The sequence below is a fragment of the Anabrus simplex genome, chromosome 4 (assembly GCF_040414725.1).
Source record: "Anabrus simplex isolate iqAnaSimp1 chromosome 4, ASM4041472v1, whole genome shotgun sequence".
In the NCBI taxonomy this organism is placed as follows: domain Eukaryota; kingdom Metazoa; phylum Arthropoda; class Insecta; order Orthoptera; family Tettigoniidae; genus Anabrus; species Anabrus simplex.
In genome coordinates this window covers 441,664,512-441,683,988 of record NC_090268.1, presented here as the reverse complement: position 1 = coordinate 441,683,988, position 19,477 = coordinate 441,664,512, and the positions used below count along the sequence as shown (strand labels likewise).

The 19,477-nt window shown below is 42.1% G+C and overlaps 1 protein-coding gene across 1 annotated transcript in view; it reads left to right on the top strand.

Annotated features, from left to right (window-relative positions):
- The window catches only part of LOC136872326 (opioid-binding protein/cell adhesion molecule-like), a 518,060-nt gene that overhangs the window by 271,971 nt on the left and 226,612 nt on the right, over positions 1 to 19,477 (top strand). Inside the window, exon 3 of the mRNA XM_068227439.1 lies at positions 18,623 to 18,785. Within this exon, the coding sequence (XP_068083540.1) occupies positions 18,623 to 18,785 (163 nt within the window). The remainder of the gene's footprint in view (positions 1 to 18,622; positions 18,786 to 19,477) is intronic.

Sequence of the window (19,477 nt, the reverse complement as noted above, 5' to 3'; positions counted from 1 at the left end):
TCAAGAAGGATTCTACGTAGAATACAGGCCTGGTGCTCGAAGTAGGCACGTGCGTAAATGTAGGACAGGACAGGGAGCGATTCTGCTACACTTATGACTATCTGAAAAAAACAAGGGTAAACCACTCCCAGGGGCTGAATAGCGAGGGGCTAGCATGTAAAAATGATCGGAAATAGTGTTCAATGCATGTGTTTCGGGTTTCGCTGAGATGAACAGTGGCACTCCGCGTGTCGTTGAAGTCAAAGTTCATGTCCCATCGGCATGGGCGGGGGTTGAGAAGAGGTGAAGGAAATCCAAAATGGCCCAGATTATGGAAGTATGCGTGTGCAATCCTCTGGATGGTGGAAAGTGGGTGAAGTGTAAAAGTAATAAGAAACTACCAATATCATTGTGGAACCCATACTTTTCGGGTTAGCTGAGATGAATAATGACACTCCAGATGTAGTTTAAGTCCAAGTACAGCCGCATAGGTAAGGGGGTGAGAAGGGGTGAGAAAGAAGATATGCAAAATAACAGAGATTACGGTCGAATGTGTGTATGTTTCAGCATAGCTCTCGACCAAACGTAGGGTTTAATATCTGAAGAAAATCTCCTTAAATGCAGGACACCCCTAACACCATGCCACTCTGGATATCGTTTAAGTCTTAGTTAGGCCCAGTCAGAATGGAAGTTGATAAGGAGTGGAAAAGAATGTCCAAAATGGCTGAGATTACAAATGTATGTGTTATACTCCAGCACACATGTCTTACGATACTGTCCGGAAAAACTTTGTGGTGTGGTAAGGCACACCTGGCACCCCTGGCGAAGGGGATGCCGTTAAAAATGTCGATAGTACGAATATTACTGTCGAATTCATAGCTTTCGGGGTAGCTTAGATGAATACTGACAATCCACATACCGCTATACCTCATCGGCAACGGGAATGAGAAGGTGTGGTAAAGAAAATGTCCAAAATGTCCGAAATTATGGATGTATATGTATGTATTGTACCAGTAAAATAGCCCGACTTTTTGGATTAATTTTAAAGTTAGCACGAAGTAGGTCTCAGGGCAATTCTGGGTGCTTTCTAGCTAGGGCTTGGCAGAGGAGGCAGGGCCCTATCTACAAGAATTTTTTAAATAGATTGAGTAATAGTTTTTATTCAAAAAATGTCCGGTTCCATGATTAAATGGTTAGCGTGCTGGCCTTTGGCCACAGGAGTCCCGGGTTCGATTCCCGGCAGAGTCGGGAATTTTAACCTTAATTGATTAATTTCCCTGGCACGGGGGCTGGGTGTATGTGTCGTCTTCATCGTCATTCCATCCTCATCATGACGCGCAGGTCGCCTACTGAAGTCAAATCCAAAAATCTGCATCTGGCGAGCCCAACTTGTCCTTGGACACTCCCGGCACTAAAAGACATACGCCATTTCATTTCATTCAGAAAATGCATTTTTAAGTGCACATCATCTTACTGTTGATAGTCGCTGTCTTCAACACCGCCTTTTGATGACCCGTGCTCCCAGTGCATCAGGCTGAACGGTACTGGGACACGTTCTGCAGGTTGCAAATATTACGTCGACATAAGGCCGGAACACCCAGGTTGGTTTGATATGGGTTTGGGTCTCGAACGTTCGACGTTCTGGACGATCTCCGACGCTCTCCGACGATCTCCGATGTTCCGGGGTAATGACTCGTCACATAACTTACACGAGTGTCCAACAAATGTACACAGTCCCCCGACACTTTGGTTTAACAGCACTGTTTCATTTAATGTGATTGTGACATGCAGTCGAAATCACTCTTAGTCTTGTAGGTAGAATTTATAAGTTCACTAAAGATGAAGATGCGGGTAGCATCGAGTTTGGAAAAATAGAGCACAGTTCATGAATGGAAATGATGAAACTGAAAATTGTTCACGCACTTGGCACTGTTCATGCTGATATTCCACTAAATAAAGTAGCACTTGACATTGAAACAAATGTATGACTGCTGTAGATTTTATCAAAGACACTGCTGTCAATCATGCAATAATACTAAACACTTTGACGGAGAAATAAAGTTGAAATGAAAAGCACAGTTCGTTGTTAGGCGCACTTGACATTAAATAAAATAGGTGACTGTTCGAGAGTTTATCAAAGACACTGCTGTCAGTCACACACAAATAATTTACACACAGTTCAGAAGAAATAATACACAGTTTTGTTTGAATTGGATAAAGAAAATAGTTTGAGTTCGGAGTGAATCACTTGTTCCCTAGCACACGATTATACTGTTATCATGGTAATCATTTGCATTAACATTAATGGGAAAATTCGAACATTTTCATAAATACTCATGTCTATTAAGGAAATTATGCTGACTGAGATTTAAAGAAAAGAATGCCACAGTTAAGAGTATAACGTAATAGTGTCGCACTGAAATTAATGATATATGTTCAGAGATTAAGCTCTGCTGACTGAGATTTAAAGAGAAATATCACATTTCCTAGAATTTTACAGTAGTGTCACATTTAAATTAATATTGGTTCGGAGATCAAGTTTCACACAGGCAACGCGGCAATGAACTCAGTTCCACAAGAACGAAAGCAAGTTATATCGAGAAGTTTCTACATACACACATGTTTTACTTTACTGTTGTCACCTAAGTCCAATACACGACTTGTCATGAACAGGGTTCAAACACGCGCAAAAATTATAAGTTCAACTTAACTGATGGACTCAATATCCATTATAAATACTTTGTTATACATTAGAGTTCACACGCGCACAATTTATAAGTTCGACTTGACATTCAGAGTTTAAGTCCCGCATGAAGACTTTAAATATTCGAGATAGCCTCGGTCAGCACTCCGACGAACAACAACACTGTGGTGTGGAGAGTCAGGCTGGCCTCCCGGCTACGTCTGTCTGATCTGGGTAAAGTGAGCTCTCCTTATGTTCAGTTTGGGGCTCCTACGTTATCAGATAACGTGATCCCTTTGAGACTGATTATCTCGCGAATCCTTCGACGGATTTTCTTGAGATTCACAATTTGGGACGTTTATGTTATCCTCTACAAAATGACGTATTGCTCATGTCACTGTTATTATTATTATTATAATAGAACTTTTATGTTTTTTCAATCGAATGTTCGCGAAGGCGTGACGTTCATATCCAGAACAGACCAGGCCATGCAGGCTACACGTGGCGTCAGGCGGGTAGTCTGTACTGTCCCTGCAGCTACGCCACACACACACAGCAGTCGCTGGCTCGCCTACACGCTTCTCCGAACGTAGACAAACCAACTTCGCACGGAACGTCTTGCGTGACGAGAAAGTACAATTAATAGTCAAAAAATACGGGATGTACAGGTCGTAACCGGCACAGTAAGTTCCAGAACAGCTGTCAGCCACATTCGGTATGGATATGATTTACTATCTCTAAAATATACTTTCGGGGCAAGATACCCCTAGGGGATGCTGTTACATGAAAACTAATCGACAACAGCCAATATTAGCGTCAAATCTATAGTTTTCGGGGTCACTGAAATGAAAAGTGACACTCGTGAGGGTATAAGTCCAAGTTGAGCACCCATCGGCATCGTAATTCAGAAGGGGTGAATCATAAAATATCCAAACTGACCGAGGTTAGTGTTGACTACATAGTTTTCGGTGCCCCTTGGTTGACTGGTGACAGTTGGAATCGTATCCATAATGTCTACTGTATAATGGAACGCGTAAATACATTATTTTATAACTTATTTTTATTATTTGTCACAAGGAAATAGTTCAAAGCTAAACTAAATGTTTGCAAACTAAAACATAAAATTATACACTTAAACATAAATAATCAATCAACATCACAATTTTTAAAAATTATAATCACTTCAAACCGGTAATATAGGTCTTAAAATTGATAGGTGTCAAAGATAAAGTGATCAAAATGGCCGAGATTGTAGTTGTATGTGTCTACAGTATATTCGAGAATAATTCTAAACCGAACCTTGTATAAACACAAATTACTATCTCGAGGGGTAAGACAACCCCAACAAACCTAGGGGAAGAAATAATCTGAAACGACCGATATTAGCGTCGAATCCATAGTTTCTGCGGTCGCTGAGATGTATTGTGACACTGTGGATGCCGTTTAAGTACCAGTTCACCTGCATAGGCATGGTGAGAAATGGTGATGAAGAGAATGTTGAAACTGAACGAGATTAGTTTAATTAACGAGAAACAAAATTATCTCTAAATGAAATTTTTATTAAGCACATAATATTAACTCTTAAATTACAAACTAAGTCTTAATCCGTCAACGTTGCGGTAACGAAATATACAAAATTTTGCTTCACAAGTAATTAATAGGTAGTAAAGTACTGTACCTAAGAGTAAACATTCAATGAAGTGCTCGAGCAGCACCGGGTAATATAGATAGTTTATTATAATCTGGAAAAGTGTTACAACTCAAAATATTCCTGCAAAGTGACTAATGACCGAACATTGTAAAATGCTTGAAGTCCTTCCTGGCATGTACGTATTTTATTTTTGTTCTTAACACATTCGGTGGAATTAAACTACATATTGATGTTAAAACCTCAAAAATACATGTTCTTAATTGTAAGCAATTGCAGTCATTATTCACTGAATCCCCTCAACACAATACCTTTTCCCTAAGTACTTCGGACATCGTTCTTCTCTGCAGGCTATTTTCTCATTGACATTCCCCGCCGTGTGGTTAGAGGCGCGCGGCTGCGAGCTTGTATCCGGGAGATAGTGGGTTAGAATTCCACTGTCGGCCGCTTCCTTCCAACTCCTAAGCCTTTCCTATCCCATCATCGCCGTAAGACATATCTGTGTCGGTGCGACGTAAAGCCACTAGCAAAAAAAATGAAATTTCCCCTCATAATATGTTTCTCTGAGGTATTCCTCTGATGAATGTGTAAATTTCAGCGTGCACTGTGTTTGCTTTTTATCACGGGCTACTGACGTCGACAGCGGTACAATGGGAGTGATTGGTTTGGGATTGATTGTGATTTTAATGGTACGATCGTTGATTGGAACAAGGTATTTCATTAGGTGCTTATCGACAACAAATTAAACCGCAACACTACCTGGTTTATTAGCACCTGAATGATATTGCCACGTGGCCTCCCGACAGGCCTGGTTCAGTTGATGCCTGTCGGTGACATGTGTGTCTGTGAGGATAGAATGTAATCTAATGTTAAGGAGGGCAAAAAAGGCGCAGTTCTCAAGTCAGTGCAAACAGGAAACAAATATTAAAATCCCTGCAATGGGCGGGAATCGAACGCGGTTCCCCTGCTAGCCAGGAACCGAAAGGGGGTGAAATGTATATCTATTATCTCCAAATATCCCCGATCTTTCCATAAATTGCTACGTGGTTCTCTTCTCAGCTTCCACTTTACTTCAAAGGACTTTCAGATTTGTAGAGAGTCTCTTAATTACGAATTGCCTAAAGACGGAGTTTTTGCGTGCTCCGTATCATCAGTTTATCCATATGCCTGCGTTGGCCAGGTGCATCATGAACACGCAAGGTGGAACATTTCATACCGCGGAGTCCGGAACCCAGCTGGTGTCAATTGGGAACATGCATCATTTTCAAAAATATTTTTTTTTGAAAAGTACACTAATGAAATAGTACGTAAACGTATTACATTGTGGTATGTTGCCTTGTTTTCTACCATTAAAAAAATATTTAATAGTGCCTTTCCGCAAGGCGAGTGAAACGGCCTCTGACGTAAGCGGCGCGCTGTGACGTCACGATCCAGTACCGCATGGAGCTCTACCAGCCGTTGTGCATCAGCCGTTGCTAAAAGCCGATTGTTTATTATTCATGATCGCGAATAACTTCGATATGACAGAAGAAAGGTTCAAAACAGCACAGTCAGACAATCTACCATGTATAGATGTCATCATTCTTGAAAAATGCGACTTTTGTGGCCGCAGAAATTCGCGGATAACAAGCAGGTTTGTAAGTGGCGTCTTTTATATGCGTGCAATGTACTGTAAACCATAGTATTAGGATAACAACGAACCTGGATAGATATCACATCACTTTCAACATTTCCTTCTAGACTGATTCCCCTATTAAAGAATAACATTACTAATGCTGAAAGCCCGAAAATGTAAAGTAAGAAATCGGATTTCAGCACTAACATAAACATATAGGTAGCATTATAGTACTAGTCCGCTTCTGTGGTGTAGTGGTTAATGTGTGCCACTCCCGGAGGCCCGGTTTCGATTCCCGGCTCTGCCATGAAAGTTGAAAACAAATAGTACGAGGGCTGGAACGGGGTCTACTCAGCCTCGGGAGGTCAACTGAGTAGAAGGGTTTCGAATCCCACCTCAGCCATCCTCGAAGTGGTTTTTCGTATTTTCCTACTTCTCCTCCAGGCACCTAAGGCCACGGCCGTTTCCTTCCCTCTTCCTTGTCTATCCCTTCCGATCCTCCCATCCTCCAACAAGGCCCCTGTTGAGCATAACAGGTGAGGCCCCCTGGGCGAGGTAATGGCCCTCCTCACCAGTTTCATCACCATACTCAAAGTCTCACGTTCCAGGACAGTGCCCTTGAAGAGGTAGAGGTGAAATCCCTCGCTGAGTCCTAGAGAAAACCAACCCTGAAGGATAAACTGATAAAGAAAGAAAGAAGGAAAGAAAGAAAGATCATAGTACTATAGGGCTATAATCTATCATTCCCAAAAATATATATATTTATGGTTGGGACAACTGGCCTACCCACTTTCGGGGCCCATGAAAGAGAATTAAATATCTTTGTGGAGGGAAAAAGTTAAACATGATAAAGGTAAATATGACTTCATCTAGTTTTCACAAGTCGGGCTGAGTGGTTCAGACTGTTGAGGTGCTGGCCTTCTGACCCCAACTTGGCAGGTTCGATCCTGGTTCAGTCCGGTGGTAGTTGAAGGTGCTCAAATACGTCAGCCTCGTGTCGGTAGATTTACTGGCACGTAAAATAACTCCTGCAGGACTAAATTCCTGCACATCGGCGTCTCCGAAAATCGTAGAAGTAGTTAGCGGGGCGTGAAGCCAGTAACATTAATTACATTTGGCTTTTAACAAGCTGAGCAGATCAGGAAAGAAAAATGTCCTGGTGACATTTTAGTCGCTCAATACAGGAATGTCTTTGGGTGCTGTGACTTTATTATTTTTTTTTTGCCGTTTGCTTTACGTCACACCGTCACATAATGGCGACGATGGGACAGGAAAGGCCTAGGAATGGGAACAAAGCGGCCGTGGCCTTAGGTACAGCCTCAGCATTTGCCTGGTGTGAAAATGGGAAACCACGGAAAACCATCTTCAGGGCTGCCGGCAGTGGGGTTCAAAACCCACTATCTCCCGGATGCGAGCTCACAGCGGCGCGCTCCTAACCGCACGGCCAACTCGCGCGGTATTTTTACCCTTCCGTTTATTGACTTGGCTTGTATAACCTAAAACTTAGGCTAAGTTGGATTATATTTTAAACACCTACATCACTATTTTCACCTGTGTGCAATTATGTTATTTATTTCATTAATATTATGATAATTATTATAATTGAGCATTGTTAACTTATAAGACTCCAACAGACAAGCATTGGTTTTGTGTAGAGTTATACATTTGTTAAATTCACGTCGTTTCCTTTCATGCTGTACACGCCTATTCTTTGTTACATTATAGGGTATGTGCTATTGCACATCGGAACTCTACATCATTTATAAGTTTTCTGCCTCACTGTCTGCGCAGGATTCATTTTAAGTCTAAAATATACCACTCAGATTATTATCCAATGTATAGACCTCGAATTTAACCATACTAGACACTAACGTAAAGTAGAAATACGCGAAGTGTATCCTGCTTCTCACAGCACACTACGTGTTATTTCGTCTGCTAATTCAGTCAACCTGTACGATGACGTCAGGCCAATGAGATCGCGTACTTGCGTGACGTGACATTTTCGTAGATTTTTATCATGTTTGGAGTTATTATTTGTACATTCTGATCACATTTTTGAATTCTGCATGCAATTTTGTATCAGATTAGCATATTTTTAATTAAAACCCCGGATCATGCATGTTCCCTATTGTCGTAACTGGAAGTAAAACGATGTGGGGGCATGTACTGTAAGGGGCTGTCCCTCTGAGAGAGTCGCTTATTCAAAAAATGTACATGAGTTTACTATAATGTCACATTTCTTATCCAGTCAATTTACAATTAAAACGAGAACATACCCTTTTACATCAACGTTTCTTTACAGTAGTTTCATGTAATATTCGTCTCACTAAACGTGTCAATGCCGGCCTCGCATTCTACGGATAGCGTGCTTGCTTCCGATCTGGAGAACCAAGGTTCGATTTCCAGCCAGATCGTGGGTTTTTACCTCGGTCTGCGAGGTGGTATGAAGTGCAGTCAGACTACGTGAGAATATTTAAAGGTCTATCTGCCGGTGAGATTGCGGCTGTAATGTAGAAACCATAGAATAACGTTACGCTGACCACCGTTCACCTTGGATCTGCACGCCTTCAAGCATAGCAGTGTTCGCTTGGTAGCCTTGGCAAGCCGAGGTGCGGATCTATAGTAGTGTATTTGATACTATGACGTAATTGTCTTCTCATTCTCAGATGAGTACGGAAATTTACACTTTGCCGTACTGTAATTACGTTCCGCACTGTTTTGTTAGAACAGCGAACAGGGAAGGAAGCGGCTGTCGTAGTTACTATCCCGGCATTCGCCTGGAGGAGAAGTGGGAAACCACGAAAAGCCACTTCGAGAATGATTGTGGTGGGAATGGAAACCTCCCCTAATCATTTGACCTCCCGAGGCTGAGTGGACCCCGTTCCAGGCCTCGTACCACTTTTCAAATTTTGTGGCAGGGGCGGGATTCGAGCCTGGGCCTCTGGGGGTGGCAGCTAACCGCACTACTCCACAGAGGCGGGCAAAGTTCAATTTACCTTTACATATCCAGGACCAGAGGATGATGTTTTTGACTCGGTTATCTTAGTGGAATGTTCACTGATTCAAAAAAAATGTTAAATTTAACGTTACTGAGCGAGTTTGCCATGTGGTTATGGGCGCGCACGTTCTTTTTTATGCTAGGGGCTTTACGTCGCACCGACACAGATAGGTCTTATGGCGACGATGGGATAGGAAAGGCCTAGGAGTTGGAAGGAAGCGGCCGTGGCCTTAATTAAGGTACAGCCCCAGCATTTGCCTGGTGTGAAAATGGGAAACTACGGAAAACCATCTTCAGGGCTGCCGATAGTGGGATTCGAACCTGCTATCTCCCGGATGCAATTTCACAGCCGCGCGCATCTACGTGCACGGCCAACTCGCCCGGTGCGCGCACGTTCGGGAGGTAGTGGGTTCAAACTCCACTGTTGCCAGCCCTCAAGATTATTATTATTATTATTATTATTATTATTATTATTATTATTATTATTATTATTATTATTATTATTGGAATACAGGGCTGGAAAATGTGGATCATTTAATTTAATTTTGGCGGTGTATTCACCCTTGATGGCAATGTAGTACTATAAGTGAGTTTGCATTAAGGTGCTGTAAAGCTAATCCAGTGGGCTCGCAATTGCGTTCAACAATATTCCGTAAGTCACCTCCCAGACGGAACTATCTTTGCATCGGTCTGTTTTCAGACCAACTTTCCTTTACAGGATTGAAAGGTGGGTGGACTCAGCATATCTTATTCAAAGGCTAGACGTAACAGACATGAAATTAGTGAAATTAATTCGTGATACAATCAGGTGAGAACACAGGCAGGAGGGTACTCAGAATGAGGTAATAATGACTAAGTTAGGGATGAACTCGATTGATGAAGCTGTATGCATAAACCGGCTTCGATGATTGGGTCGTTTGAGCGAATCGAGGAGAACAGGGTACCTAGCGGAATGATGGCCTCTGTCATGGAGGATAAGAGAAGTGGAGGGACTCCAAGGCGACGATGGTTTGACTCAGTGTATGATGATTTAAAGATAAGAGATACAGTACTAAACGTGGCCACATAACCAGTTACAAATAGAGCTTTGTGGTGGAATATTTTAAATTCACAGATGATTGCAGACTGAACAGTATACAAAGTATATCCATCGATGTACGTTATTATTATTATTATTATTATTATTATTATTATTATTATTATTATTATTATTATTATTATTATTATTATTATTATTATTATTATTATTATTATTATTATTATTATTATTGCAGGTGTGTTAATGAACTGTCGCTCATAATCATCATCATCATCGTCGTCGTCATCGTCAGTGTTCTGCACTATTTCAGATCCAGTGTTCTGTGTCTTCTTCCAATTTTTCTGCCTGGAGGTACTCTTTTCATGTTCTCGTAAATTTTTGCTTCCAGATCGTCTAAGAATATTGTCTCCTAACATCCTCGTTCCTTCTCTCCCTCCGTAGTTCCTTCCACGACGTCCTTAACAGGGTGTCTCTCCACAACTTATGTCCTCTTGATCGCTGGTCTCATTAAAAGAAATACAATTAGCCTTTTTGGAATAATTAAGTCAGTTACCCTTACACACACATAGAAACTTTCAAGGATATTATTAAATCACAGACATCACAGGATGAAAATACAAAATCTATCGGCACTGGAGCCGTCATGTTCGTAACCTTTAACCATGCCTACCATATCACAGTGAACATTACAATATCCGACTTTAAACTTAAAAACTGTTCAGTTATATGAATTTTATTTGGTGGCAGGGGAGATATTACGAAGTAGACCTCGAATATTTTGAAAGGATTAGGTGTCCACCAAAATACGCTTAGTAATATCACAATTGCCGTTATCAAAGTCTCGCTAAGTATTCCGCACCATTATCTCCAATTCTCATTATTGGCATTCTGGCCCATTTTGTGCAATAATCAGCCAATTTTGTATTTTCGTCCTGTGATATCTGTGATTTAATAATATCCTTGAAAGTTTCTATGTGTGTGTAAGGACAAGTGACTTAATTATTACAAAACGGCTACTTGCATTTCTGTAACATTCTGGTGGTGGTGGTGATTACGTTTTACACGGAATTATTGGGCAACCATCGACTGTTAAATCTGTTCTGAGGGAAAATATAGAAGGGACACGACACTCCGAAAAATGAAGGTATCGATCCAGGAGAGACAAAGGGCCATGAAGGGCATGAAAGTAAAAACCTCTCTAGAGTTCGCAAAGCTAACACAATCTTGTTCGGAAAAGAACAAGTATTGATCAAGGAAGGTAGGATAGGAATGATAAATTTGAGGAGCCTGGCACAAGTAGTGGAAGGAATGCCGGGACTCCGCTAAGTGTTCTGTGGTTGTCAACCCACGTTCCCAAGTTAGGAAAAATTGGGATCCCTTGTAGTCGCCTTTTACGACAGAAAAAGGGTGTCAAATTCAGGATTCGTGTGTTCACACAGAATACCTATGCTGATGCTGGTTTTAAACTCTCATAGAGAAAATAAATGTTGGACTGAATATATGGATGTATTATTGACCCACGGTTCCGTGTGAATCACACGCATGCCAACCCAGCGACGTACATTAGGAAGAGAAGAGAACTTATAAGCAAAACTATATCGCTTTTACCGACGTGAATGTGGACTGGATGACATCGCGGTGATGTGATCGGTGCTAGAGGAACAACACCCAAGTTGTTTGATGAATTCCACTTTAGATTCAACGTACCAGTATCGTTCATGAATAATGTTGTTCTCAAAGCCTTAAAATGTTCACTATGAATCAACTTTATAGTTATTAATGTGCTTAAAATACTTTGTCCTCGTTAAGGACTATTTATTCTCTGAATAACTTTATATATATACTGAAAGAATGAAAATCCACAACCTGTTTCTAGTTATTAGAACGGGTAAGGAATTCAATGAGTGAAGGCCCCATATAGCGGCTAGGATAGGAATTTTATTCTGCCGGCTGCCACTCGCAGGTCGCCTACGGCCGTCAAATCAAACGACCTGCACCTGGCGAGCCGAATATGTCCTCGACCTCTCCCGGCATTAAAAGACATAAGCCATTTGTTTTCTGCCGGCTGCCACTCGCAGGTCGCCTACGGCCGTCAAGTCAAACGAGCTGCACCTGGCGAGCCGAATATGTCCTCGGGCTCTCCCGGCACTAAGAGACATACGCCGGCTGCCAAAGCCTGTCAAACACCTCTGATGCAATGCTAATGACAAAAATATGAAACGAAATGATAGTGGGGAGTTTTGATGGAATAAAAGTTGAGCGGGAAAACCGGAGAAAATCCTGTCCCGCCTCTGCTTTGTTCACCAAAAGTCTAGCATAGAATGACCGGGATTGGAACCACGGAACGCAGCAGTGAGAGGCAGGCGCTCTGTAACCTGAGCCACGGAGGCTCATTATATATACACAGCAGTGAAAATATATTCTCTTAATGAATATTGAATTTTCACGACCGCATTGTAATCGAAACCGACTTTCAACCTATTAGGTCGTGTTACGTACATTTGGTACGTGTTGAAGAGATGTTTAAGTACAGAACAAAAATAGCCAACCAGACACCAGTGGGATCCGAACTCACAACCTCCCGATTTCGAGTCGGTTGCTCTACCAATTGAGCTATGGTAGCCTAGGCCATCTTTGCTCTGTTGGAAAGGATCTGAGCTACAGGTCTGGCACTACTACCATCACACTGTAGAGTGCGTTTAAGTTGCCCGTTGAGGGCCAAGTCAATGAATATTGAATTTTCACGACCGCATTGTAATCGAAACCGACTTTCAACCTATTAGGTCGTGTTACGTAAATTTAGTACATGTTGAAGTGATGTTAAGTACAGAACAAAAGTGGCCAACCAGACACCAGTGGGAACCGAACCCACAACCTCCCGTTTCGCGTCGGTTGCTCTACCAATTGAGCTATGGTGGCCTAGGCCAACTTTGTTCTGTTGGAAAGGATCTGAGCTACAGGTCTGGTACTACTACCATCACACTGTAGAGTGCGTTTAATTTGCCCGTTGAGGGCCAAGTCAATGAATATTGAATTTTCACTACCGCATTGTAATCGAAACCGACTTTCAACCTATTAGGTCGTGTTACGTACATTTAGTACGTGTTGAAGAGATGTTAAGTACAGAACAAAAATGGCCAACCAGACACCAGTGGGATCCGAACCCATGACCTCCCGATTTCGCGTCGGTTGCTCTCTTCAACACGTACTAAATGTACGTAACACGACCTAATAGGTTGAAAGTCGGTTTCGATTATATTCTCTTAACTTCAAAAATGTCGCTGAATTATTTCCACCTAACCTACTCCACGGAGGTTAGCTTGAGCGAAAATCTTCTTCAAATTGTCAACATTTGCATTGCCCTATTTTCTGTCCTTCTTTCATTCATTCTTTCTTAATCTGTTTACCCTCCAGGGTTGGTTTTTCTCTCGCATTCACCGGGGAATCACATCTATACCGCCTCAAGGGCAGTGTCCTGGAGCTTGAGACACTGGGTCGGCGGATACAACTGTTTAGGGTGACCAGTATGTCGCCCAGGTGGGCTCACCTGCTATGCTGAACAGGAGCCTTATGATGGGATGGAAAGTTAGGAAGGGATAGACAAGGAAGAGGGAGCCTCCGTGGTTCAGGCGGCAGCGCGCTGGACTTTCACCGCTGGGATGCGTGGTTCAAATCACGGTCACTCAATGTGAGATTTGTGCTGAACAAAGCAGAGGCGGGACAGGTTTTTCTCCGGGTACTCCGGTTTTCCCTGTCATATTTCATTCCAGCAACACTCTCCAAAATCATTTCATTTCATCTGTCATTCATTAATCATCACCCCAGAGGAGTGCGACAGGCTTTGGCAGCCGGCATAATTCATATCTTCGCCACTAGATGGGGGCTTGATTCATTCCATTCCTGACCCGGTCGAATGACAGGAAACAGGCTGTGGATTTATTTTCAGACAAGGAAGAGGGAAGGAAGCGGCCGTGGCCTAAAGTTAAGTACCCGGCATTTGCCTGTAGGAGAAGTGGGAAACCTCGGGAACCTACTTCAAGCATGGCTGAGGTGGAAATCGAACCGCCCCTACTCAGTTGACCTCTCGAGGCTGAGTGAACGCCGTTTCAGCCCTCGTACCATATTTCAAATTTCCTGTCAGAGCCGGGAATCGAACACAGGACTCCAGGTGGCATATAATCACGCTAGCCCCTACGCCGCAGAGGAGGACTACCCAATTTTCATCATTAAATGTTTTGAAAAATCAAAGAAAAGTTTTTTAACTCAGTATCACATTTTAATTTTGTAGTCACGAAGCTGTGATAACCTATGTAATTAAGGCAGCATTTTGAACTTATTCTGAATATAAAGGGACATGAGGTTGGATATTCTCCGTGCTGCAAATTGTTAAGAATGTGATCAAAATCTTTTGGCCATTGCAATACGTTGAAACATCAGTTTTAAAAACCGTCCTTCTCGTTCTGTAGTTTTATTTTAATTCGGGAGAGCAATAACATTTCTGCCAATAAGGTAAATACAAACATGGTTGGTAGATTGTTCCATTGTTTAAAAACTCTTTGGAACAGCATGTTTTACCCCTGTCAAAATACGAGTTCATTCTGCCATCAAAGTCACCGAAAAGTTAAACATCATATTGGATGGCGGATGATTGATCCCTTTGAAGGCAAGTACGGTTTTGCTAGAAGTTCCCCCCTCACAGCGTGAATGGAATTTATTAGATCAAATCTTATCATCTACAAAGGAATTAGTGCTCTTTTCATCTCTGTTATAATCGTTTGAACGCTGTCTAACGGAAATTGATTATTAATGTTTCTCTTCTTCCATCGTAATATTTGGAAGAGAACAAAGTAATTTTGTTACCAAAGAGCTGAAATCTCCCTGTTCGTTTTCCACCAGCAAAGCACAGGTCAGTGCATGATAATTCCTTATTTTCACATTTTATTTGTGTTTGTTGTAGAAAACAAAATAAAGAATAGAAAAACAGTGCTCCAGTGTCACAATACAACTACAACGTCCCTCAACAACGTCATATTCTCCAACATATTTAACACATATATTACCGGGCGAGTTAGCTGTGTGGAAATAGAGGATTTGAACCCCAATGACGGTAGCCCTGAAGATGGTTTCCAAGGTTTCTCATTTTCACATGAGGCAAAAGCCAGGGATTTACACGGCCGCTTCCTTCTCACTCCTAGCCCTTTCCTATCCCTTCGTTGCTATAAGACCTATCTGTATCGGTGCGACGTAAAGCAACTATTAAAGAAAGTTATATTCATTTTACGATCAATAAAAAAGTTACGCATAAGTCGTTGCCGGGAAAAAGCCTCCTATGTGATACTATTTTTGAATATATACTGACCAGCAGCACATACATTATGCAGAGCGAGAATACCTTGACAATATCCACACAATATTGCACCTTAGCTGACAGAACCTTACCGGCCAAAGTTCTAACCTAAAATATTGTTCATAACAGGTTTTGTCCCGGCAGCGACGATATGCCATATTATGTTTAGTTGAGGTGGAACTGATATACTATTGAATGTGAAACTCAGAATAGAAGATAAAACGAAAAAGTACAGTTCTTAGTAAATTCAGACACAGAAAAGTGGAAATACGGGGGATGATGAAAACTAAGATTTTAAGACCAAAATTTCGGGAGTTTGGTCTTTTATAAATAAATTACTAGTGTGCGATAATTATAATGCATGCGCTCGGCAACTGTGCAGATTTTCATTCACCCGCCACCTACAGCTATAGTTGTAGCTAAACACAAAAGTTGATCCGTTTGGAAAACTGGTCTCCCTAAAGAACCCGCCCAGTTATACAATTTTTGAGGGCAAAACATGTAACCGCAGGTGAAATAAACCGAGAGGTGGTAGAGTTTTACGGAGAGACTGTAATGTTGTGCCAGCATCTCGCAGAATGTTATCGATAGTTTGCGGCCGGTAGAGAAAGGTCACCGACGAGGATCGCATTGACAGGGAAAACTGAACTACCCGGAGATAAACCTGTCCCGTCTCCGCTTTCTCCAGGAAAAATCTCACATAGAGTGATCGTGATTTGAACCACGGAACCCAGCGGTGAGATGCCGGTGCGTTGCCATCTGAGGTACGAAGGCGTAAATATTAGATATTGGTAGATAAATGCAAATATTCAAATATAAGATATTTCTAGTTAATCTGCTAACATACCTCACATTTTTATTACTGTATATATTTATGGGGATTTTCAAATAATAACTGGGATTTATATCTTTCCGAAGAGTGTATTATATTGAAAGTTTAATACTTTTTCCTCGTATTCTTTTAAGTTGCTTCATGTCGCACCGACAAAGATAGTTCCTATGGCGTCGAGGGGAGAGGAAGGGACTAGGAATGGGAAAAAAGTGGCAGTGGCCTGAAGTAAGGCACATCCCCAGCATTTGCTTGGTGTGGAAATGGAAAACCAGAGAAAACTATCCTCAGGGCTGCTGGCAGTAGGATTCGAACTCACTATCTCCCGAAGAGTGGATACTGGCCGCACTTAAGCGACTGCAGCAATCAAGCTCGGTTTTAATCTTTCTAAGACACACTGTGGGTGAACCGTGCATGTGATTCAATATATCTCGTACATTTGCAATATTACGTTGTAATTTAAATGATCAGAGTATCTTTTTTTCTATTTTTTTTCTATTTGCTTTACGTCGCACCGACACATATACAGTAGGTCTTATGGCGACGACAGAGTATTTCATACGCCGAGCAGACTTCAAAGGACTGGAATCATAATTAATGCCTAGGCAATAATAATAATAATAATAATAATAATAATAATAATAATAATAATAATAATAATAATCCTGATTTGTATGCAATAGTAGGTTAGAATGCGATCTTACTGCAGCAAGTAATACGTATACAGTAACGTGCAAAACGGTTATGCTATGAGCGTTGCATAAACCTAAGGTTGTGGCCGTCAGAACCCATAGAATTTATATTAGGCCTACTCTCTCTGTATTACGAAAGAGCGAGTTTGGCCAGCTCTTCCTCCTTGACAAATTATTTTCATTCCAACCTATTACTGCCTGGAAAACCGGATTCTGTTATATTACTTACCTTTTACTTGTAAGTTTCCTGCAGTATTTTGAGATCGCCATCGTGAAAAAGAGTCCCTAAAGTGTATGATTCATCACATTTAACGTTTTAAAATATCTCAGTGATATTAATCTGAAATAAAGGGCAACGTGGCCGAGGCGGTAGAGGCGTTCTGTTCACCCGGAAGGACGTGGGTTCGAATTCTCGTCAGGAAGTCGTAAAATTTAAGAAATGAGATCTCCATTTTCGGAGGTGCACATGGCCCTGAGGTTCACTCAGCCTTCATCAAAAATGAGTACCAGGAAGTCGTAAAATTTAAGAAATGAGATCTCCATTTTCGGAGGTGCACATGGCCCTGAGGTTCACTCAGCCTTCATCAAAAATGAGTACCAGGTTAATTCCTGGGGGCAAAGGCGGCCGGGCGTAGAGCTAACCACTCTACCCCATTAAGTGCCGAGGTTACGGGTAGTGGAAGCCTTTATCTTTCACCCCTCCAAGGGCCTGTACGGAGGTGACATTGCTTTGCTTTGCTTTGCTTTGCTATTAATCTGAAATTGCCGTAATATGGCAAATTGTGTCAACTGAATCTTTGAATACACTTACCGTAAGTATGTTTGCAAATGTTCGGAAAAACTATGCAGAATTTTTGGTTTACTAACATTACACTAATCACAGTTATTCACTCGAATCGGCATACCTATCGGAAAGAAACCAGAACAGGTTATTTCCAAAAGTGTGGTAATTGGGGCGCGGATATAATATTCCGAAACAAGAGAAAACTTCCCATGCACATACGTATCGAATCGTGAAAATATTATGAATTCTCCTCCAAATCAACCAGCAAAGTCCATGAAAGGAACAATGACATGAGAATGGAACTGGAAGTGGACTGTGGAGAAGAGAAGCTAAGGAGTTCGATAATAAGACATGTGAATCGATTGCCTCGCACAAGAACACCACGTGCATGCCCATAAAGAACGGTTCAAGAAAGAAGGGGAATGGGAAGACCTAGGAAGGAATGACGATTTGCTTTACGTCTCAGCTACACTGATAGGTCTTATGGTGGTGATTGTCCTCTTATCAACAGTAATCAGAAGAAAATTGGAAGAGGCTCAATACTTGGAAGATCGAAGGAGTCGGCTAAATAATAAGTACTTCCTAGGTCTCGCAAACCTAATACCGTCGTGGTCGGAAGGAGCAAGTGTCGGTAGGAAAGAAGAACGTGAGGAGCCAGGGGGTACCGTTGTCATCAACTACCTCCTCGAAGTTGAGATCCCGTGGTCCACCAATTAATCGCCTCTTACGATGGGCAGTGCGTATAGTGGATGCATTCCACACCTCCCACCCACAGGGAAAATGTACTGACGTGCTCCATCCTCCCATTTTTATTCCTCATTTATCCTATCAACAAAATTATAGCAGAAAATAATGTTTGGTCCTCTTATTTTCCAATAGACTGGATTCCTTTAATTCGTTTTCTTTCCTTTTTCGTCGCTGTGCTCCTGTAATTAGATTTGTATACATAATCTCACTTGTTTCGCCATGTCCGCCAAGCTAAGGCTGTTCAACTATCTCTGTTCGCAGCGCCCGAAGTGTTCATCATGGACGAGAATAACCACGAGGTGCTGGAGAGGTACTACAAGGCAGGGAGTGCAGTCGAACTGCTGTGCCTGGCGACACAGGTGGAGGAGCCCGGCGAGTCCGTGATCTGGAGGCACGGGGACGAGGTGCTGACTAAGGGAGTGAGGTGAGTGTAATGATTCCACCATTCTGTCAGTGGCAGGGAGTGCAGTCGAACTGCTGTGCCTGGCGACGCAGGTGGAGGAGCCCGGCGAGTCCGTGATCTGGAGGCACGGCGACGAGGTGCTGACTAAGGGAGTGAGGTGAGTGTAATGATTCCACCATTCTGTCAGTTCATGTGTGCCCTCTTCGATCTATTCCTGGAAACCCCTGTCGATATTGTCGATGACAGATACCCTTCCTCATGGTTTAGGATATTTCCTCATGGAGAAATGCTGCGGAACACCAAACATAACAAGATTCGATCCTTGACAGCAAACTCCCTCAGAAAGAAAAGTTACAGGGTCACCGAAGAGGTATCCAGACTTGCCGATAAAGATAACAGTAGCAGAATTTACATCACAGCCAACAAGCAATCAAGAGGATGTGGGATATATCGCCACTTTCGGTACAGAACCTGCTATGTGAAAGATTGTAGCTTAGAACTTTGGCCGGTAAGGTTCTGTCATCTAAGGAGCAATATTGTGTGAATATTGCCAAGGCAATCTCGCTTGTCTTAATGTATGTGCTGCCGGTCAGTATATCTCCAAAATATTATCACATAGGAGGTTTCGTCCCGGCAACGACGATGTAATAGATCCCACAGTTCGTTTTAAATATCCACAAACCAGCCAGAAGCTGATATATGAACCGACCATA